This window comes from Hipposideros armiger, unplaced genomic scaffold (genome assembly GCF_001890085.2).
Source record: "Hipposideros armiger isolate ML-2016 unplaced genomic scaffold, ASM189008v1 scaffold_126, whole genome shotgun sequence".
Lineage (NCBI taxonomy): Eukaryota > Metazoa > Chordata > Mammalia > Chiroptera > Hipposideridae > Hipposideros > Hipposideros armiger.
The window spans coordinates 3,384,736-3,406,663 of NW_017731476.1; the positions used below are offsets into that span (position 1 = coordinate 3,384,736).

At 55.3% G+C, this 21,928-nt stretch overlaps 2 protein-coding genes across 10 annotated transcripts in view; one reads left to right on the forward strand and one right to left on the reverse strand.

Annotated features, from left to right (window-relative positions):
* Positions 1 to 48: 48 nt before the first annotated feature.
* Positions 49 to 5,829, reverse strand: NTHL1 (nth like DNA glycosylase 1). Of its 2 annotated transcripts, none has more exons than XM_019648463.1 (6): positions 5,643 to 5,829; positions 4,423 to 4,661; positions 3,557 to 3,727; positions 2,484 to 2,643; positions 329 to 431; positions 49 to 243 (listed from the first exon to the last, which is right to left on the reverse strand). In XM_019648463.1, the coding sequence occupies exons 1-6, from the start codon at positions 5,779 to 5,781 to the stop codon at positions 120 to 122; spliced, it is 936 nt and encodes a 311-aa protein (XP_019504008.1). In that variant the 5' UTR covers positions 5,782 to 5,829; the 3' UTR covers positions 49 to 119. The 2 variants fall into 2 exon arrangements, with proteins under 2 accessions (XP_019504008.1, XP_019504007.1); XM_019648462.1 differs by having other exon boundaries at positions 329 to 434.
* A 94-nt stretch (positions 5,830 to 5,923) lies between these two features.
* Positions 5,924 to 21,928, forward strand: part of TSC2 (TSC complex subunit 2) — a 37,503-nt gene continuing 21,498 nt past the window's right edge. For 4 of the 8 annotated variants that reach the window (XM_019648524.1, XM_019648528.1, XM_019648526.1 and 1 more), the window contains exons 1-16: positions 6,070 to 6,253; positions 6,507 to 6,673; positions 8,116 to 8,202; positions 9,830 to 9,940; positions 10,846 to 10,990; positions 12,027 to 12,144; positions 13,235 to 13,283; positions 13,711 to 13,836; positions 14,192 to 14,265; positions 15,416 to 15,542; positions 16,345 to 16,488; positions 17,390 to 17,527; positions 18,110 to 18,213; positions 18,687 to 18,768; positions 19,837 to 19,992; positions 20,479 to 20,595. In XM_019648524.1, the coding sequence (XP_019504069.1) occupies positions 6,241 to 6,253; positions 6,507 to 6,673; positions 8,116 to 8,202; positions 9,830 to 9,940; positions 10,846 to 10,990; positions 12,027 to 12,144; positions 13,235 to 13,283; positions 13,711 to 13,836; positions 14,192 to 14,265; positions 15,416 to 15,542; positions 16,345 to 16,488; positions 17,390 to 17,527; positions 18,110 to 18,213; positions 18,687 to 18,768; positions 19,837 to 19,992; positions 20,479 to 20,595 (1,758 nt within the window). In that variant the 5' untranslated portion in view covers positions 6,070 to 6,240. Of the gene's footprint in view, positions 6,010 to 6,068; positions 6,254 to 6,506; positions 6,674 to 8,115; positions 8,203 to 9,829; positions 9,941 to 10,845; positions 10,991 to 12,026; positions 12,145 to 13,234; positions 13,284 to 13,710; positions 13,837 to 14,191; positions 14,266 to 15,415; positions 15,543 to 16,344; positions 16,489 to 17,389; positions 17,528 to 18,109; positions 18,214 to 18,686; positions 18,769 to 19,836; positions 19,993 to 20,478; positions 20,596 to 21,928 lie in introns of those variants that run through there. The other 4 variants (XM_019648521.1, XM_019648522.1, XM_019648525.1 and 1 more) reach the window with 2 other exon arrangements.

Here is a 21,928-nt window from a genome sequence, read left to right on the forward strand (position 1 = left end):
CAATGCTAAATTCACGCACTCCACCAGGGGTACAAGTCAGACCCCAACTGTTGCAAACCCCCAAGCTTTATTACAACAGGCTGCAGCTCCCCAGCAAAGTTGCAGAACAGACATGGCCTTCAGAGCCCCTGTGCAGCTGGGCACAGGGCCTGGTTGAGGCAGACCTGGCAGCGTGGGCGGACAGGCAGGCAGGTCTGCTGGCCAAAGCCCACCAATAGTCCATTGATCTCGCTCCACAGGTCCCTGTGGGGATGGGAGTGGGTCAATTCGAATAGAGGGAAAGAGGGAGGGAGGGGAACCCCGCCCTGTCCCCACCCTGCTGCAGCACCTGGGCAGCCACTCCTCCAGGGCTATGCGGGTCTCCTCTGGGGACTTTGTCACCTTCTTGGTCCACTTGAGCCGGTTGGAGATTCTGTGCACATGTGTGTCCACTGCTGTTTGGAACACAGGGCATGCTAGCAGGCCCAGACCACACCGTCCCGGCCCACGGCCTCACCCTGAGCCCAGGTCGGTGGGGGGTCTGAGTCTCCCTGGCTTCCTTCCCACCCTGAGCTGCCAAGGAGGGCCCAGAACTGCACAGTCCTGGCCAGGGGCACAAGAGCAGGTCACCAAGCCACCCCTGCTGCTGGGCAGGCACTACAGCCAGAACCCAAAGGACCTGGGTCCTCCACTTGGGGTGCAGGGAGCAGTGCCTCCTGGCTCGGCCACTGGCTGTGGGTTCCAGGCTGGGTGGCAACAGCTTGGCCCAGCGGGCCAACATGAAGTCATTCCCTGCAGAGCCAGCACCTGACAGTGCGTCCATCAGGGACAGAGTGGGGAGCATGGCCAGACCAGCTGCAGCTCTTGTCCACCTGGGCCAAAGCCCCTGCTCCCCTTGGTCAGCAGCCCCAGGGCCCAGCGTGGGCACCCACTCACCGGGGCCTCCGTGCCCAGCCAGCTGCAGTCCCTGTCGCCTCCTCCCATTTGCCAAAGAGAAAGCCAGTCCTTGTGTCAGCTCCCTCCCCTACTGCTAACAAGCCCAGGTAGAGGGGTCACACCCTTGGGTCACTGAGCCTCAGTTTCCTCATTTGTAACATGGAAGTGACCGTGCTCCCTGTCACCCAGAGGTCCAGCCTAGGGCTATAGCACACTGGGAGCCGCCTGTGGGCCTGTCCAGGAGGGAGATTACATCCCCTGCTTTGTGGCCAAAGCTCAGAGAGGCCAAATACTTTGCCCAAGATCACCCAGCTGGGCTTATTCAGGGGACTTCCCCTGGGAAAGCCCCTGGGAAGCGGGGCCCATTCCCTCTAGGGTCTCTGAGCCCACAGACAACCAGAAAGGATGACATTCTGACACTCCTGCCTGTGTCTGCTACTCCCAAAGCCCTGTTCCCTGTCAGGGCCATGGGCAGGGGTCCCTGCCCCTACAGATCTGCCAGACCACTCCCAGGAAGGGGCAGCTGAGGACGGTCACCCAGATAAGCTCAAGTATTTGCTGAGAGGCTGGCAGCTTTGGGATCCCTAGTGGTGGGGAAGCTCTGCCCTAAACCCCTCCTTGGCTTGGCTTTGGTTACCTGGGGCTGCCACCCCTAGCTGCCCTCCTGCCCACAGGCAATGCTGGAAAGGGGTTCCCACCCCAGGGGGCTGGCTTCACAAGCCACAGAAGCTGGGGGGATTCCCACCTGCTGCTGTCCCCCTGGAGTCCCAGAGAAACACTGGGATTGGAGGAGGGCACACAGAGATCACAGGTCAAGCTGTGGTTTCTGAGCTGGCTGGGCCTGCTGCTGAGGGTGGCCTCAGAAGCCCCAACTCTGGGCAAAGATGTTAAGAAGCAGCCACACCCTGACCCAGAGTCTGTCTCTACTCAGATGTTCTCTGATGCCACGATGTGAGGCCTGGACCCAGGAATGAGATTCCAGGAAGGGGCTCCCCGACCCCCAGCCCTTCCTTGCCATCCCCCAGCCCTTCCTCCTCTCCTTGGGTCCCCCCACCTTTACCATGCTGCTGCCTCAATCTGCCCACGGCCACTCCAGAGCCCCCCGTTTCTGGCCTTCTCCCACCTGGTGGCTTTGCAGGTGCTGTTCTGCCTGGAACACACTTCCTCCTCTTGGCCTGACCTCACCCTTCAGCTCTTGGCTGAGTTATCACCTTACACAAAGTCTTCCCGGATGCATACCCCCATCAGGGTTTCTACCTCACTGGTAAGGATTTGTGCGATGTCTCTCTTCCTCAGGCAGCACAGAGTCCATTCTCTGGGCCTCTCACAGAGCACAGCACAAAGTAGATGCTCAGCAAATAGGATCTCCTCCCTCCTCCCGTTAGTATCCATCTTGGGGCAGGGCAGGCCTAGCTTAGGGCGGGGAACATCTTTCTGACCCTTTGGGTTGAGTCGTGGATGAGAAAACCTGAGTTGGGGGGCGGTCACAGGATTTGAGGAACCCCAATAATAGTCAGCAAGCTCGGAGCTGGCCCCTCCTTCCTCATGGGCGGGTGCTTGCCACTCACCGATGCCTGACACAGTGCCCCAGGCCACAGTCATAGCCAAGTGTGCCATCTTGGGCCCGACTCCTGGCAGTGTCAGTAGCTCTGCCACAGAGGCTGGGATGTCCCCGCCATAGTGCTGCTGCAGGATGGCACTGGTCTGCTTGATGTACTTCACCTTGTTCTGAAAGATGGGGGATGGGGATAGTCAGCCCCGGATGAGGGGGGTGGAGTCCAACCTAGGAGGACAAGGCCTGAGGGAGACTCACAGGTGCCCAAGGCTGCCTGTCACCTGCCCAGGACACACTCAGAGGCACCTGCTTGCTCCTGTGCCCCTCCGAGGCGGGAATGAGCCAAGGGCAGCAGGCAGACTGAAGGAGGCCCAATGTAGGCCTGGACCCGTCTCCCACCTGTCTGGGCCAATGATTTGTGTGGGAACTGGCTTGGGATGCCCCCAGCCCCATCATTCCCCCCAGAGGCCAGGCAGGCAGGCTACGCAGGGCCAGCCATGCCAGGAGCTGCACCTGGGACTTCAGGAAGGAAGGCTGGAGCCTGGGGCTCCCCCACCAGCCGCCAGGCCAGCCGGGCGGTTCCCATCCTGTGCCTGGGCAGATGGCTATTTAAAACCCATCTGACACATTGCAGCCCACGCCAGTGCCAAGGGGAAGCAGCCACACCCGCCTAGCCACCTTCAACAGTTCTGCCCACTCGCCACCCTGTGTTCTGTGGCCTTTTTGGGCTCCAGACGGGAGGGGGAGACTCTAGGGAGGCTTGGAGTAAACAAAGGGAAAGGCGGGTGGCAGCCTGAGCAAGGAAGGGAAGGGCCAGGCAGCTGGGTGGGGAGATGGAGGAAGGAAGGGGTAGGCTGCAAACAGGAAAGGCCAAGGAGCTCCAGGGCCTGGACTTGAGGCTCCATGGCCCAGCCCCCTATGGGCTGGTCAGAGGGGCAGGGGGCTCCAGTGAGAATTCATATCTAGGCCCCAGTGGCCAGCAATGTCTGAACCGACCTCCTGTACTCCTATATCCCCCCTCAGCAACCTGACATCTTTCGTAGGCTAGTGGCACCCCTGGCCCCGGTCGCCACACGCTGAGCTTACCCTCCAGAAGCCCACGGGATAGATGAGTGTGCCCAGTGTGCTGTCATCTGTCTGCAGGATGCTTTCTACTGTCAGGCCGTGGGCTCGCAGCCGCTGCATGGCACCCGCTGTCACCTGGTCTTTGGTTTGGCTGGAGAGCATCAGCGACAGCAGCACCTGGTACCTCCGTACCTGGTCACAGTGACAAGAACCAGAACGGTGGCAGGTCTTGGGTGCTCACTGTAGGCCAGGCCCTAGCCAAGCCTTATACCCACCTGGGAATGTATGGGACGTCAGCCTCCCATCCACCCTGGCCAATTGGGGGTGGGATAGGATCTAGCTTAGGTCTGCTTTTCACCTATAACATGGGGACAATAACAGCACCTGCTTCACAGGATCACTGTGAGGCTTAAATGAATTGTCAATGCACTTAAGAGTTGTACTTGGCACAATGTCAGGGCTCAGCAGCCATTATTGTTATTGCTTTGTCAATGATGCTACTACCCATTTTACAGACTAGCAAACTGAGGCTCATTGAGGCATGTACCCAAGTCACTCGGTGGCTGAGCTGGGATTAGAATCAGGTTAGTTGAAGGACCAAACTCCGGGCCAGTGAAGTGCAAGGAACTGTTTCTCTCTCAGCAAACATGACTGAACATCCCCGACTGCTGGCAGAAGGCAGAGCATGAGGCCCCAGGCCACAGATACCCTGACCTGCTGAGTGGCCACAACGAAGCTTCCCCGTGCTCTGGGCCTCAGGCGTGCATCCTTTCAGGGTGCTGCCTGCAGGGGTGAGCCAGCCAAGACCCACCAGGTGTCAGGCTGTCCCCTGCCACCAGGCCTGAGAGGAAACAAGCGTCTTGTGCAAAAAGGGGACCCCTGCCTACCTTTGGAGGTGCACTGGGGTCATAGCAGTGCTCAACCCCCAGCTGGTCCACAGGTGCATCCTTCCCACTCCTCATGGTACGGATATTTGCCAGCTGCTGCCGCCAGTCCTGAGGCTCCCAACTTGGCGCCTTGAGTGGCTTGGTCCCCTCTCCTTTCTCACCATCTGGGGCCTCGTAGGCCACATTCAGGCTTTGTGCCTTCCGCTGACGCTTCACAGGGCGGTGGCTTTTTTCTCCTTCTGCAAAAAATGCCACTAGGTCTCTTCAGTGGGGGCTGTTGCCCTACCTGCTATCTCACCCCTCATCATTCATTCAACAAGCATCCATCATCTACTACAGCTGGGGGTGTGCTCTGTTCTCTGTATCATGCCCGTCAGTCTTCCTCGTGCCACAAGTTAACACACGAGGACTCGAGTTACAGCCTCTACCACCCCAATCTAGTCTCCCCATTGTGTCAGAGAGAATTAAGACCCAAATTGGATTGTATCTCTTCCTCTTTAAAACTCATTGTTTTTTTCTTGAACTCATGAACTCCAAACTCTGTCTTGGCATCAAAGCTCCTGCCTACATGGCTGGCCTTGTCACTTGCCTATTCTCTCCAGCCCCAGTTCCTCCTGCCGTGCTTCTGTCCCAGTGGGCTCCTTTTCTGGACTAACCCTGGGGTTCTTGGGAATTCCCCTCTGGTCAATCCTGCAGACATCCCCCAAGGACAAGTTGCAGTTGCAAGCCTGTGTTGCATGCCTCCCGCCCTGGAGCCCAGGCCCTACTTAACCCCAGTAAGTCCTTAATGACTACAGGATAACATAATGAACATGCCCTTCCTGTTTTCTGTGAGGCACCCTCTAGCAGGGGGAGAAGACTTCTGGCGGGGAGACCCTGCCTCTCTGAGGGCAGCAGCTATGAGGACAGGGCTGATCTGCCCCACAGATAGCCTGGCAAAATAGAACATCCCCGGGCAGGCTAGAGGGACGTAGAGAACTTTCTATTCGGGACAAGGGTGGGGGTGGCGTGAGCCCCTGTGGACCCCTGAGTCCCGGGAACAGGGTGCTAGGTAGAAATCCAGGTCTGCACGTGCGGCCGAGGAACTGGCTCGCTGCTGCGGGCTCTGCAGCGTTCTGCGTCTGGGTCTCAGCCCACGCGGATCGGACCCCAGCCCCCAATCCCTTGCAGTCTCCTCCCCGCTGCTCTCCTTCCTTGCCCTGGCCCGGGCGCGGCGCTACCTGCAGACGCCTCTCCCCTCCGGAGCGGCGCGGCCACCTCCCCACCTCCCCGCGGCCGGGCGCTAGGTCCCAAGACCCGGCTGCGGGTAACCATCCTCACGCCCCCGGCATTCATGCTTGACTCCTGCGGACTACACATCCCGGGGACCCCCGAGGCCCCGTCACGTGACTAGACACGCGCCCAGCCTTTCCGCCAAAGGGGGACCCAGAACTACGATTCCCAGCAAGCTCTGCGAGGGCCCTCGGTGCTGTCCCCTACCGGAAGTGCCGGTTGCGTTTCCGGCGGCAGCTCGGGGCCGGGGGTGTGCTACCTTCTCCGCGCCGGCACGGTCCGGCGCGCAGCCGGCGCGGTGCTGCGCGGCTTGGGGTGAGTGGCTTGTGGCGCCCCTACCGCTGGTGGTGACCCAGACCTCGGTGTGGCCGCGCTGGGCCTGCTCTGGGCTGAGGCGGCGGGGGTGGACCCCGCAGTGACCCAGGTCCGGGCCTCTGCCGCGCCCACCTTACCCTAACCCTGGAGCTCCAAGCGCTCGTTCGTTTTAAGTCATGGCGGGTGCGAGGGTATTCCTGCTTTCGGCGTCCCCCCACGACAGTCCTTCACATGGGGAGAGATGGTAAACGTCAGGGCTCCCTGGGCCTCACCCCCAATTCTCCTCCCTCACCCCATGCACTGAGTCAGGGGCGGGCGGCCTGGCGTTTTCCGGGTTTATTCCTGGCCAGGACAGTCTAGCTGCGGTTGACTTCTCCCCAAGGGCTGTGGGAGGAAAGGTGCCCACTAGAGATTTAGGGTTCCAGGCGGCTGGAGGTCCGAAGGGGCAGGTGTGTGGAGTTGTTCCTGAGATCTCTTTGCCTGTTTTCTTGGCACAGAGGAGTCCTCGGATGCGTCCCTGCCCACTATGGCCAAGCCATCAAGCAAAGATTCAGGCTTGAAGGAGAAGTTTAAGATTCTTTTGGGACTGGGAACTTCAAGGCCAAATCCCAGGTCTGCAGAGGGTAAACAGACGGAGTTTGTCATCACCGCGGAAACCCTGAGAGTGAGTGAACTGCCTGTGTCTTCCCTGCTAGCATCGTGGGAGGTGCAAGGAATGCTGGGTTTGGTCTTTTAACAGCTTCTGTGGGAGATGGGTTGCTGGTGACTGTCAGCAGGGTCGGCTGTCCCCAGTACCATGGAGATGTACTTGTCATTTTTCTGGAGATTCAGGAAGTCAGAATCTTGATGACTTGGTTCAGCACCCATGTTAGTATTCAGATATTGATGCAAGAAAACCTATTTTACTATACAGGGCCTGAACATCATGGTCTCCACAGGTGATTAGGGATATGGCCAGGTGTTAACTGGTATTAATTTGTGAGTCCCTGTGAGAAGTTAAGTCTATATTTTTTTTATCTGTGTCTCGCTCCCCCTACCACATGCCGGGCGCCATGTTTTGCCCATAAATAAATGTTGAATTTTTGCACTTGTAAAGTTTCCCATTCAGAGACAACCAAAGTGTATATTCATCAACTGGTGAGTTGACCCTTGAACAAAGGTTTGAACTGCACAGTTTCACTTAAATGCATGTTTTTAAAATCCATGTGTAGGGGTGGCCGGTTAGCTCAGGTGGTTAGAGCCCAGGCTCATAACACCAAGGTTGCCGGTTCAATTCCCACATGGGCCAAGGAGCTGCGCCCTCCACAACTAGATTGAAGACAACTATTGACTTGGAGCTGATGGGTCCTGGAAAAATGCCCTCCACATCTAGATTGAAATAACTACTTGACTTGGAGCTGATGGGTCATGGAAATACACACTGTTCCCCAATAAAATTTAAAAAAAAAACAAAACAAAATCCATGTATAAGTGGACCCTTACAGTTTAAACACTTGTGGTTTAAGGGTCAGCTGTATAAACAAAATGTGATACATTTATAAAGGAGTATCGTTTGCCAAAAAAAGGAATGACGCATTGATACATACTACAAAATGGACGAACCTTGAAAACATGCTAAGTGAAAAGCCAATTACAAAGGCCCATGCAATGTATGATTCCATTTATATGGAATGTCCAGAGCAGGCAAATCTGTAGAGACAGAAAGTAGACTAGCATTTGCCAGGGCCTGGGTAGGGGAAGGAATAGGGCATGACTGCTAATGGGTATCAAGTTTCCTTTTGAGGCGACGAAAATGTTCTGGAATTAGTGGAAATGGTTATAAGCATTGCAGATATACTAAAAACTGGATTGTATGGTTTAAATGGTGAGTTTTATGTGAAGTGAATTTTATCTCAAAAATAAAAAATTCAGTGATGGGGAAAAAAAGTCTGTTCTCACTCCAGTGAGCTGGAGTAGTAAACTGGTGGTGTTTCCTAATTTCAGAAGGGTCTGCTGCAAGTCTCCAGGGTGGAAAATGCGGTACAATTCTTAGGGTGGTCTGTGATTGGCAGTTAAAGAGACCTGTTGCCTGAAAATGGGCCCCTTTTCCTTCTTTCACCTCTTCAGGAACTGAGTGGCGATAGTGGCCTTAACAATCGTATCCGGGTGATTGGGCAGATCTGTGAAGTTGCAAAAACGAAGAAATTTGAAGAGGTGGGTCAGTCTCAATTGGACTATTGGAGAGCTGTGAGCTGTTTAGAAGCTTGATCTTGGCTCTTTCTTGGAGCAGGTTGGACAGCTAACTTTGCTGATGAACTCATATACACTATTTTAGGGGAATTTCACCTTCATCTTAGTGACTTAGTGATGGGGAAGCTTTTGGAAATGCCCTGAGCACAACCCTGAGGGGCCAATCATGTGTGGAGGTGGGGAACAAGAGAATTAAGGCTTTTCTAGCAGATTCGAGGAAGGGGTGTGTGTGTGTGTTGTGTGGCTTACAGAAGTGCATGCTTGTCTTATTACAGATTTGGGGGGAGGGAAAGTAGAGGAGCATCAGGAAAGAGTGTGGTCTCACAGAGAACAGTTTAAGGCACACCATTGTTGGTGTCTTTTTGGGCATCTGGTTGGTGGTATCAAGCAGCCTTACAGACGTAGGCGTGTTTATTTCAGCCAACTACTTCCGGGCTCTCTCCTGACTTCCTTTGAACAGAGTGGGACATTGTCATTAGAGCATTTCAAGGGTTCTGTTCTAGCCTTGCCCCGAGTTTGTGTAAGTGACTTGGGGGAGATGTGGACCTTACACCTAGCAGATTCAGATCTGCCAAGAGGGAGAGTGACCGCTACCTTCTCAGCAGGTCATCTGAAACATGCAAACTATACATTACCAAGGATAAATGTGAAATAGGCATCTGTGTTCTTAAAGTTGCCTGTATAGGTAGGTACAGAAAGGAGAGGTATGACTGGACTGCCATCATATGAATAGACAGATAGGCCTAAGAGGCTGGGATAGACAACAGGCTCAGTGTCTGTTGTTGTGGCTTAGATTGCATTAATGGAAGTATTATGAATGGGACAAAGGAGGTGAAGGTTTCAGTGTATCCTGAGCTGGTCAGGATGTTAGTCAGACAATATCTAAAAGACGTTTTAATCCTGCTCCTAAGAGGAGTGAGCCCAGGAAAGGTTGAGTGGTCTGAAAACCCTTGTCGAAGGGAATGTGGGATGATTAACACGGAGAAGGTGACATGAGAGAGGCTTATTTTGGGGAGCTGTGGGGAACAGGACCCAGCTCTTCCATGGGCTGGGTGGACTTAGAGGAGGCAGATTCCAGTAGCCTGCACAGAGTTCTTGGCAGGTCAGGCCAGCTACAGAGGCGCGGCAGGGGTGTAGTACTGAGTGGCCTGTGGCTGGGCAGGTGTGTTTACACAGAGGGAAGCCAGGGAGTGGATTTCTGGGTCAGGCTGCAGGCCCAGGGACCACCGTGGCACTTCTGGTTATGAGATTCTTTCAATGACTTTCCCTGTCAGAGTTGGAGCAAGCTCTGAGGGGGACTCCCTGTGATTTCTGGGGGCAGCCAGGATAGCTCCCCTGTCCTGCCTGCTCTCCTCTCTCTCCCAGCCTAGAGCCTGGTGAGGGTTAAAGGGATCTGCGATGATTTTGAAGTGGCTTGCAGCTATCCCCCTTGTCAGGACTACGGTCACCATGGGCTGTGACAGGTACATGAGATGTGGACTTTAGAGGTGAAGATCTAAGTCAGGAGACACTGTTGTTCTGCTCTGTCCTTTGTCCTCGAGTTGAGGGGACCAGCACACCCTAATCGCTGTCCCCTCTTCGCTGGTGGCAGCATGCAGTGGAAGCGCTCTGGAAGGCCGTCGCAGACCTGCTGCAGCCAGAGAAGCCACCAGAGGCCCGGCATGCAGTGCTGGCTCTGCTGAAGGCCATCGTGCAGGGGCAGGTAAGGGGCAGCGGTCTGTGCCCAGGTGGAGCTGCAGTGGGCATGTGGGATGATGTCGGGCTGCCCACTGATTCCTCTTGCTGGTCCCACTTGGACTCTTTTCTTTGGTGAGGGCACCAGGCACAGGATCTGTGGTTCCCAGGGGCTCTGCAGCTAGAGGGCCTGAGTGGGCATCCTGGCATCGCCTCTTGTATCCGTGTGACCCTGGGTGAGTCACTGGAGCTTGCTGAGCCTCTACCTCCTCCCCTATAAAAGGGATACTTGTGGCTCCTTCCTCTGGGATGTTTTGGGGAGTAAAGGAGGCAATTCATGCAAAATGATAAGAACAGTGCCTGGCACGAGTGACCCACTCTGTTGCTCCTGATGACCTCGTTCCCCTCACCCTGGGCCACTCACTGCCCATGCTCACCATGGTTTGGTTACACTGGTCTCTGCTGTTCTGAGATGCCCAGGCCACCTCTCGCCATTCCTGCCTGGAAGGCTTCGCCGCCCCACCCCACCCCCTGCGCCTTTCCTCTCCTCTTTCATACCTTAAGAGGCGTATGAGAGGCCCTGTCACTTTTGGTGAGGTTAGACCATTGTCCAGTGAGCACAAATGTGTCCACCCTGGTGGGGTAGGGGTGTGGGGGCAGAGCTGCACTGTCCCTGCTGTGTGCCCACTCCTATACCCAGAGCTGGACACAGTGGGTGCTGCACACGCACCGACCAGTGGGCCTGGTCCCCTACCCTAGCCGCTCCAGTGTTTCCCGTTCGTCCCTCATAGCCTGTTTCTGTGGGAAGGAGAAAGGGCCCCAGAGTCAGGAGTCTCGGAGCCCACTACACTTCTGGACTTCTTCCAGCTGCTCAGGAAGCCCGGTGGCCAGGGGATCCTGGCAGGGCTGCTGACCTCATGATTTTGTCTTCAGGGGGACCGCCTAGGTGTTCTGAGGTCCTGCTTCTTCAAGGTCATCAAGGATTACCCCTCCAACGAAGACCTCCATGAAAGACTGGAAGTTTTCAAGGCCCTCACAGACAATGGGAGACACATCACCTACTTGGAAGAAGAACTGGGTGGGTGCCACACTGGGTGTGAGGTTTCTCTGGCCTTGGTGATCAAATTTAATCTGGGATGTGGAAGGCCACTGGGGCGCCGAGGGAGTGCTGCAGTTCGCGGGGTGGCCTGCAGAGGGCGCTGCACCACGCAGCTCTGCTTACCTGTGGGCAACCTGGATCAGCCGCCTGAATCTCCTGGGGAGTTTGTTAAAAATGCAGAGTCCTGGGCTTCACTCCAGACCTGCTGGCTCAGAACCCCTGGGGAGTTGGGCTTAGATGTGCCTTTTAGGCAGTCAGGCAGGTGGTGGTCTGAGCTCTGCTGTAGGGAGGAGAGTGTGCTGCTGACCCAGGCATCAGGCTGTGTCTTACCTGGGGTGCCCTGAGGTTTCTGGGATGCCAAGGCCGCCTGGCAGTGTCTTCCTCCTCGCCCTTTCTGTTCCCTGGGCCTGACTTCCACCCCTCCCCTTTGCTGGCCTGCCTTGTCGTCCTGATGGTGTGAGGTTTCTGTGAGTCTTGAGATTTCATGTCACTGCTGGGGAGAGAAGAGGAAGGAGGAAGTAAATCTGACTCAGGCCTTGCTGTTCTGTTGCCCAGAAATGGGCCTCAGCTATCGGTCTGCCTCCAGGACAGGTGCTGGAGGTCAGGTGTTCTGTCTTAAGTTTACTTAGCTAGCAGCCAAGCATTGCTTGTGTCTCCTTCAAGAGATTCTCTGTGGGGATAGGGGTCAGGAATCTGTTTCCTAGACACATGCCCCGGTGATGCTGGCATCCCAGCATCGTCGTCAGGGCTCTGAGCGTCAGATGTACAAGTATTGCTACCGCCTCTCAGCCCCAAATCCCCACAGTGCATCCTGGGGGGTTGGTGAATTCCAGAGTCTGTGACATGCTGACCTCCTTGGGCTCCAGCTGAGCCTCCCTCAGCCCTGTGCGTGCACGGCCTACCTGTCATCGCATGGGGACCGATGACAGGGTTTCTAGCAGTGAATGGGATGGGTAGTGTTTTCCTGGGTAGGAGGCAGTGCATTGGAAGTACAGCGTTCTCCTCTCCTCCGCAGCTGAGTTTGTCCTGCAGTGGATGGATGTCGGCCTGTCCTCAGAATTCCTTCTGGTGCTTGTGAACCTCGTCAAATTCAATAGCTGTTACCTAGATGAATACATCGCGTCAATGGTCCAGTAAGAAAATAATTCCAGTGATGTTACTGTGATCATAGTGCCACTCTCTTGGGTCCTTAGTTCAGCTCTGCGATGTGACTAAAGCTGTTGAAACCATCACATAAATGGAGAAATTGGAAGTGGCCATAGCCACCTTCCACTTAAGTTGATATTTTGAGGCTTGAACTGATATTTTATTTATTTATTTTTTTTAAGCTGAGCCATCCTGCCACCTGTTGGCAGCTCAGCGGCTGCTCAGCTCGGGCTGGGAATCGAACCTCTGTTGCTCAGAGCTCAAACTCTTGAGCGAGCTCTTAACCAACTGAGCCACTCGGCTGGCCCTTGATATTTATTTATTTATTTTTTAAACACTGCTGCTTTTTTTTTTTTTTAAGATATTTTTTTAATTGGGAATTGGGGGGATGGGATCAGCGCTGGGGAATTGGGGGAAGGGGAACAGACAAGTTGCTGTCGTTTTTGTTCGTCAATCTAGTTGTGGAGGACGTTGCTTCACTGGCCCAAGTTGGCACCATCATTGCGCTCTTCCCGGGCGAGGCAGATCAGTCGCCGGCTTCTGGACAGCCGCTCACTGCGGCTGCTGGCTGCTCACGCTGGCTGCTGGCTACATACGGTAGCCCATGGCAACCCACTGCCACAGGGGCTGCAGCCTACGCCATCGCCGGCGACTCACGGCAGCCCAGCTCCAGGTTGAGCTGTTGTTCAGCATCTTAGCTGTGGAGGGCAATGTCACTGGCCCTCATATGTGGGATCCGAACCGGGGCCCTCTGGCATCCCAAGCCAGTTCTTAACCATCGCGCCACTCAGCCAGCCCAATATTTTATTTTTAACATGTATAATGTTACCTGATGTTTTATTTATTATTATTTTTGTTGACATTTATTCCAAAACACTGGGGAACCCATGAGGGCAGGGGGCTGGGTCCTGTTGGTGTTAACACACACAGCACTGAGCTTGTCTGTGGGTGAGTGGGGGCCCTAAGCAGGTCGAGCCCCTCATGTAACTAACTCTCTAGAGTCACTAGAAAGGAAACGAGCCATGCAGCCTCTGGGGAAAAAAATCCTTTTAGCTGACTTTGCATTTCCTCCAACAGCATGATCTGCCTGCTGTGTGTCCAGACTGTGTCCTCTGTGGACATAGAGGTTAGTAGCTGCCCCTCCTCAGGGCCAGTTCCTTTCACCCTCCTTCCAGGCAGCCTGGGTGGCATAACAGTGGAGACCCTGGGCTCTAGGGTCAAGTCCTGTGGGGCCCCTCATTGACTGTGTGGCCCCCGGGCAAGCTGCTCGGCCTCTCTGAGCCTCAGGACTCTTTATTGTAAGTCAGGGTGGTTGGATAACCTCTATTTGTGGGATCGTAGCTTGGGGTGGGATGACCCACAGTGACTGGGATGCAGAGGCGCCTCCCAGGTGCTCACTTGCTCTTGTCATCCCGAGGAAGGCTGCTTTGGCAGTGGGGAGGGGTGACAGTCACTGACCAAAGGATGGTGGGAAGGAAGCGGGGGCTGTCACCTCCTCGCTGTGGGCAGGAATTGGGACAGGGCCGGCCTGACCCCTCTCTCCACCCCACCAGGTCTCCCTGCAGGTGCTGGATGCCGTGGTCTGTTACAACTGCCTGCCGGCTGAGAGCCTCCCTCTGTTCATCGTCACCCTCTGCCGCACCATCAACGTCAAGGAGCTCTGTGAGCCTTGCTGGAAGGTGGGGGTCAGCACTGTTGTCCTGGAGATTCTTCCCTGGATGAAGCTATAAGCTGGGCACATGGACAGGACAAGGGCGATCTTGTCTTCAATGAATGGCCATCTGATTCTTGGGGCGGCCAGACAATAGCCTGTTGAGGGAGTCCAGTGGCATTGTCCCAGGCGGTTGAGCTGAGGTCAGGGATTTGGTGGCATTCTGAGAACTCTGTGGCCTCTGTGTTTGGGAGGAGATAGTGGAGAGCTGGCTGGACACAGAAGGCTTTGGAGCAGTGGCTACGTAGGCCCGGCACACAGGGCTGGAGTTTGGGGCTCTGGGGCTTGTATCTGCCAATCTAACAGCAGTGTGTTTTTCCCAGCTGATGCGTAACCTCCTGGGCACTCACCTGGGCCACAGTGCCATCTACAACATGTGCCGAATCATGGAGGACAGGCGAGTGTGGGCAGGGGTTGGGGCGAATGGTGAGGGTGAGGTGGCTGGTTCAGCTGCTGGCAGAGCCTCTGCAAGGGGCCTCTCTGTGTTGGCTTTTGTGTGGCATAGGCTAATGGGGAGGTTCCCTGTTTCCTTGGGGTGAGTGCTCTGGAAGTTGGCACTAAAACGGGAGCATACATCTTATGCTCCTGATCCCCTGTCCTCTCTCACTTCTGTCAGTAAAATCAGAACGTTCAGAGCTGAGCTGAATGTCCCTCCCACACTTGAAACTCGTCTAGCCAGGCAGCCTCACCATCGATCCTTTTACGAGGCCCTTGCCCTCACTTCCCACAGCCCCGCCATCACAAGTCCTGTTGCTTCTGCCCCTGAGAGGTGGCTCAGATCTGTCCACCTAGGGCCTCCACGCCACACCCTCACCTCCTCGCTGGTCCCCTGCACCCATTCTTGGCCTCTTGAAGTCCATTCCTCCACACAGCAGTCACATGTTCTTTTAACAGTGTAGATTGATGTCACCTTTTGCTTGAAGCCACAGTGGCTCCCAGGGCTCAGGATCAAAACCACACTCCTTACCACAGCAAGGCCTGGGTGGTCCGGCCCTGCTGCAGCCCTCAGCGTCTTGCTTCCTCCTCCTTGCCGTGCTCCCACCCACCCAGCGCATCTGCATGTGCCCTTTGCTCTTGCTCGAATAACCTTCCATCTTGGTTGAGTTTCTTCTTGACATCCTGGCTCTGTCACTGATTCCCTGACTACCCCGAGCAGGTTTTGGTCCTCATATCCCGTAGCTTTCCTTCTTAGTGGTGATTTGAGGTGGAAACTTGCCATTTCCTTACATGGTCCTTTGGGTCTGTGTCTCCTGGGCTGTAAGCACCATGAGACCAAGAGCCTTCTCTTCGACCTCTGTACCCTGGCATCTAGTGTGGCTTCATGGTCAGCAGTGACGACTGTTGAGTGAATGCCTGAATGAATCAAATAGTTGCTGCTGGCCTCTGTGTGCCCTTACCAGCGCCCCTCCCCCTGCCTCACTTCTGGCCCCTAAGTACAGGGACCTCTGGGGAGGCTGCCAGGAGCCTGGGCCCACCTTTGGGCTCTGCAGAGGGTAGCCGCCAGGCCTGGGCTCTGCTCACCCTGTCTTTCTGGGGAATGCTTTCAGAGCCTACATGGAAGACGCCCCGCTGCTGAGAGGAGCTGTGTTCTTTGTCGGCATGGCTCTCTGGGGAGCGCACAGACTCTATTCTCTCAAGAACTCCCCGACATCTGTGTTGCCGTCATTTTACGAGGTAACTCATATTTTGTGCTGCAGTGAGCTGGTGAGAGCCCGGGAGCTCAGTTCAGTCAGGCCCGCCAACCCGCCCAGAAAAGACCCATGAGACGGGTTTTGCTGCAGGGGTAAAGAGGGGATTTCCAGTTACTTGCTTTGCAACCGGAGATGAGGTTTAGGGCCGTTTGAATGTTTTATTCTCAAGTAAACGTTATGTCTTATGAATTTCATCTCCTGCAAATTAGCGTTAGAACTGGGTTGGTGACACTCTTACTGGTGATGATTTCAGTTGGTAATCTCACTCTCGCTCTAGAGTTGAGGCCAGTGATGGGGCTTCCGTTTCCATGGTGCCCAGAGGTGTTGGGAGCGCTTCCTGTGTGTGCTATCACATAGTCATCAAGGCATCTTGGTGAGCTGGGCCGTCATCCCATCTTCATCTTACCACAAGGAGAGCAGCTCAGACGAGCTGTGTCGTGTCCAGGGTGACACAGAATTTCCTGATGGGCTGTCCTTTGTGCCCTACCCCCAGCTCACTGGGCAGTGGAGCATGCGGTCTGTGCATTGCTTGCATCAGATAGTTTTCAGGTTCCTTTAGACTGGCAAGCCAGAGGCCCAGAATTCAGCTGAGTCAAGCTCTTTGGATCCAGTGCAGAAAACACACTTCTGGCTCTAGTGATACTTGTGTGGCCTGTGAGACATGACGGGAGCGTGGCCCTCTCAGGCATCTTACTCTGGCTTCAGATGGTGACGTAATAGGGGGCTTCCTGTGCATGAGCGGGAAGTGGCTGACTGTTGTCTGCTCCCCGGGCCTTGTGTTTCAGGCCATGACCTGTCCAAACGAGGTGGTGTCCTATGAGATCGTCCTCTCCATAACCAGACTCATCAAGAAGTACAGGAGGGAGCTCCAGGCCGTGACATGGGACATTCTGCTGAACATTATCGAACGCCTGCTTCAACAGCTCCAGGTGAGGCCGGCGGGAACGCTCTGGGCACAGGGAGGACTGGGACCACGGACAGGCAGGTCCGAGGGCCCTTCCCTGGGGGGCGTGGACCTGTGGGGGGCTCCTTTCACCTGGACGATGGCTCCCTGCACACCTGGGTCCTACCTCAGAGCTTGCCAGTCGTGTTGCCTGATGGTTCTCAGTGGTGTCAACTTGCCATCCCCTGAAGACGGCTGGGTTTTCCAAACGTGCCCTATCACTGGGAACAGGAATGTGTAGTAGATGAGCAAGGGATGGGGCTGGCATTGATCAGGATTGACAGTTACACACCAGGTCACCTCCATGGCCTGGAAATGGACCCTGAAGGCAGTCCCCTACACATCTAGAAAGCTGGCCACAGCTTTGGCATAACACTAGAGGACAGCGGCTGACCACAGCAGGAAGGGCTACATGCTGATGGGGCTGCAGAGATGACAAGGCTGTGTGTAGCACAGGCTTAGAGCTGGGCCTTTTGGGGCCTGGGGTGGGCGATGTGCAGGTGGCCAGGCCAGGGGGAGGAAGGACTGGGACTCAGGAGAGACTGGACTCTTCCCCATCATTGTCAGTGGCCAGCTGGCCAGGTATTGCTTCATCCCAGAGTGGCGGTCTGGGAGGCCATGGCCCTGGGGCTTCCAGAAGATGCTTGAGCCTGGGGGAGGCATGAAGCTCTCGCAGTGGGTCCCTGCAAGGCCCACTGTGTGGGCACAGCCAGTACTCCCTGGGGGTGGGGAATGAGCAGGAACAGCCCTGCTGCCCCAAGCGTCCCAGCATAGTGGGGGTCATGCCCCCTGCTCAGCAGAAGGGCCTGCAGATGGGTGTCTGGATGCAGCTGGTCTTGCATCCTTGAGGGAAGTCACTCCGGTGTAACTGCTCCCTTGTGTTGCAGAGCCTGGAGAGCCCGGAGCTCAAGGCCATCGTCCACGACCTGCTGACTACAGTGGAAGAGCTGTGTGATCAGAACGAGTTCCACGGCTCTCAGGATAGATACTTTGAGCTCATTGAGAGATGTGCAGACCAGAGGCCTGTAAGACCACCTCTTCCCCAACCTGGTGGGCCTTTGGTGCTTGGGCAAGAGGGTGGTTTAGGTCAGGCTGCTGGGGAGGGCTGGGACCGCTCACCTCTGTGAGCCCTGGTTGTGTAGGTCAGAAACCGAGTTTTCTATGTGTTTGAAATAAAAGGCCAGGCAGGCTCCTGATGTCCGGGATTTGTGCTCCAGCAGGGAAGTCTGTCAGGGTTTCAGTAAGCTGAGCGTGTGTGGGTCTGTCAGAGCACAGTGCTAGCCTAACTGTCAGCTTCCTCCCACCTGTGCGGAGGAAGGTGCTGGCTGGCCTGTGGAGACTTGTTGCTCGGCACGTCTGCTCTCTGGGCGGCAGGCGGTCCTTGTGCCAGAAATGCTCAGCTTGATGCCAAGGCTTTTACGTGGGTTTTTAAATGGAGTTTTCTTGCTGTCAGTAGAGCTTTGTCTTGGGCTCCCCACCTGGGCCTTGAAGTGGCTGGTCTCACTGAGCAAACTCTCCTCTGGGGCCAGCAGCACGGGGCTGTGAATATAAGAAAACCTCTGGAAAGGCGAAGTGGCTCTCTCACCAGGTTTTTCTTCTTTTGACAGGAGTCCTCCCTCTTAAACTTAATAACCTACAGGGCTCAGTCAATCCACCCAGCAAAGGATGGCTGGATCCACAACCTGCAGTTACTGATGGAGAGATTTTTCAGGTAGGGAGGTTCTGGAGGCCTCTTGGGCCTTGGAGCCTGACCCCATGTCTGCACCCTGGGCCGGCCTCTGGGATACCAAGGGTCAGGGCTTTCCTTTCGGGTTTTTGAAAGTAACGATTCTCACTGAGCAGGACAAGGTGGTTTCCTGGCAGGGCAGTCTTCTCAGGCCTCTATACTTACTTCTTCCTGTGGAAAGTTGTCTAGAAAGATGCCGTCTCTGAGGGCCCAGCTCTGTACCCCTTTGCCCAGTTCTTGGTCTGGATGTTGACTAGCTGGGCCCCATGAAGGGAGAATCAGAGTTGGTCTCGTCTGCCACCCAGGCTGGGGGGCCGTGGTTTCGTGCAGTAGGCCTGGGTTCTGGGTCCCCAGGGGAGCCCTCTGAGCTGAGGATGCAGGTTGGGCAGGGCCTGGTGCAGGGGTGAGGCTGGCAGCAGTGCTCCCCCCATCCCCAGCAGCTGTGCCCCTGCCCCTAGGAGCGAAGCTCGCAGTGCTGTGCGCATCAAGGTGCTGGATGTCCTATCCTTTGTGCTGCTCATCAACAGGCAGTTCTATGAGGTGCGTGTCCTGTGGTCGGCGGGAAAGCCCTGGGGCTGTCAGAAGTGAGGGTGAGGCTTGCCTGAGAGGCACTGCAAGGCTCCTGGGGTCTGCCCGGAAATTGGGGTCCAACACACTCCTCTGGCAGGCTTTCTCAACAGGCTTTGTCTTTTACTCCCTTGTTCGTTTGTCTGTCTGTCCATCCATCCATCCATCCATCCATCCATTCGTCCATTCATTCCGTGGTGCGCCCTACCAGTTCCTGCCCTCAGGGAGCTCCAGCTTGGTCATCACCCAGAATACAGAAGAGTTCTGCACAGTCTTGCATGATTCTTTCTTTTTGTGTGTGTACTCACACTCACCCCTCTGGCCCCCAGCTGACCAGTAGCTGCCAGAGCAGTGCCAGGCCCTGCCTGTCTCTTTACTACAGTTTCTTCCCTCCAGTACATCCTACAAGAGGATGGTCAGAGTCCCTCCTTCCCTCAGAAACACTAGTGTGCACCTGCCCGCCATGTCCTTTCCTCCAGGAGATGGACCTCAGGCTCTGAGCGGCTTCCCTCGCTTTCTAGCTGCATCCCGGCATTCCTGGTATTCCCAGACCTGCCTTTCCCCTCCTGCTCTCTCAGCCTTCCCTTTCCCTGTGTCTCTGTCCCTGGGCACCCTGCTCTCCTTCAAAGTCCAGCTCAGGGCTGCCTCTTCTAGGAAGCCCCTCTGGGTTTTTGGGTCCCTCACGTCAGGGTTGGTCTTATCCTGCCTCTCTGAAAGCGCTTGTCACGCTGCCCCATCACAGTCATCCAACCTCCAGGTGCACACACAGTGGGCCTTCCACATAACATTGTCCTCAATTGTGACGTTGAGTAACAGAGCAAGCAGGGGACATTCACTGCCTATGGACATGTGCCTAGGCCAGGCCATCGTGCAGCTGTCACTGTTCTCCTGACCTGAGGAGCCATGCACAGCACCTTGGAAGGGGCCTTGTAGTCAGGCGGACACAACCCGGCCACAGGTTTTCCCATCTCAAGTGGCATCTTAGCTGCTTTCCGGCCTCTGTCACCGGTGGCTTTCCTCACTCCACTGTGCTTGCTGCAGGAGGAGCTGATCAACACGGTGGTCATCTCACAGCTCTCTCACATCCCCGAGGACAGAGACCACCAGGTCCGGAAGCTGGCCACGCAGTTGCTGGTGGACCTGGCTGAAGGCTGCCACACCCATCACTTCAACAGCCTGCTGGACATCATCGAGAAAGTGAGAGCTGCTCGGGCCTGGGGCTTGGGGTGCCTGGGCTGCTAGAGGGACCCCCACTCTCTGTGGCAAAGTGCTGCGGGTGGCAGCATCCTCTGGACTCTGTCGCGTTCTCTGCAGAGTGACGGGCTGGGTTTCTCAGAGGCAAGGCTTTCCTCTCAGCAGTGATGGGTGGTGTCTGGAGACTTGGCCGGGCCTTCTGCTGCTCATCCTGGGGTCCTGCTGTCTGGGGTCCTGGGCAATGGTTGTGGGGATGCTCCACAGCAGCTGGGCTGGAGTGGGGCTGGGCCCATTGTCCTACCACACCATCCTTTTCTGTTAGTTTTCAAATGCATAGCAGTGTCTGAATCGTCCCTCAGGTGTGGAAAGCGTATCACTCCTTTTGAGAAATAAAGGAGAAGGTGTCTGCTGGTAGAAAGTACTGGATCGGATGGGTGCTGCCACCGGGGGCCTGGAACCAGGATTTAAATACAGATCTTCTCTCCAAAGGTGGTCTCCCGCTCCCTCTCCCCACCCCCGGAGCTGGAGGAAAGAGACGTGGCGGTGTACTCAGCCTCCTTGGAGGATGTGAAGACTGCCGTCCTGGGGCTCCTGGTCATCCTCCAGGTGGGCCTCCGCTCTCCTGGGAGGGGGTGACAATTAGCTACGGATGTTGGGGTGCCGCTCTTTAGGGACACATCTCCTGGGAGACCTCGGCTCTCCCTAGGGGTCAAATTGGGCAGCCTGAGTGTGATCCCAATTCCTTGTCACAGTGGGGGGACTGGGTGAGAGCCCCCAGGGAGGGGTGCACGTGGCCTGGCCAGATCCAGACTGTGCGGAGCCAGCCATCCCCGAGTCAGTGCCCGAACCATCCCCTCGGCTCTCCCAGCCCCTGAGGAGGGAAGGGCTGCCTTCCATTCAGTCCCAGGATTGTTTGATTTTTTTTTTTTAAACAGCTTTATTGAGATGTAATTTACATACCATACAATTCATCTGTTTAAAGTATGTAATTCAGTGGTTTTCAGTTTATTCACAGAGTTGTGCAGCTGTCACTACAGACACTTTCAGAACATCTTTATTACCCCAAAAGACACCCCATACCTATTAGCAGTCTCTCCCCATTTTCCCCTCATCATCCCAAGCCCCTGGAAACCACTAATTTGCTTTCTGTCTATGAATTTGCCTATTCTGAACATTGCATAGACATGGAATCATACAGACCTTTGTGTCATCTGGCATCTTTCATTGAGCATGTCTTCAAAGTTCATCCACGTTATAGCATGTGTCAGTACTTTTTTTTTTTTCTTTAAGATTTTATTGGGGAACTGGGGAAGGGGAACAGCCAAGTTGTTGTCCTTCAATCTTAGTTGTGGAGGGTGCAGCAAGCTCAGCTCCAAGTCCAGTTGCCATCTGGTCGCCTGTCGGCAGCTCGCAACTGCTCAGCTCAAGGTGCCATGTTCAATCTTATTTGCGGATGGGCATAGCACACCATCCCATGCAGGAGTCGAACCGGCAACCTTGTTGTTAGGAGCACGTGCTCTCACCAGCTGAGCCATCTTGGCACCTGCTGACAGCTCAGCGGCAGCTCAGCTCAGGCGCAGCTCACTGGCCCATGTGGGAATCAGACTGGTGATGCTGTTGCTCAGAACTCGCGCTCTTAACCAACTGAGCCACTCGGCCGGCCCTTCTTTCCTTTTTAAGGCTGACTTTTCCACAGGGTCTGCACCATTGTACATTCCTAGCAGCAGAGAACGAGGGTTCAATTTCTCTACATTCTCACCAACACTTGTTATTTCTTGTGTGGTTTTTTTTTTATAGCCATTTTAGTGGGTGTGAAATGATATCTCATTGTGGCTTGATTTGCATTTGACTAATGACTAATGATGTTGAGCATCTTTTCACGTGCTTGTTGGCCATTTGTATATCTTCTTTGGAGAAATGTCTGTTCAGATCTTTTGCC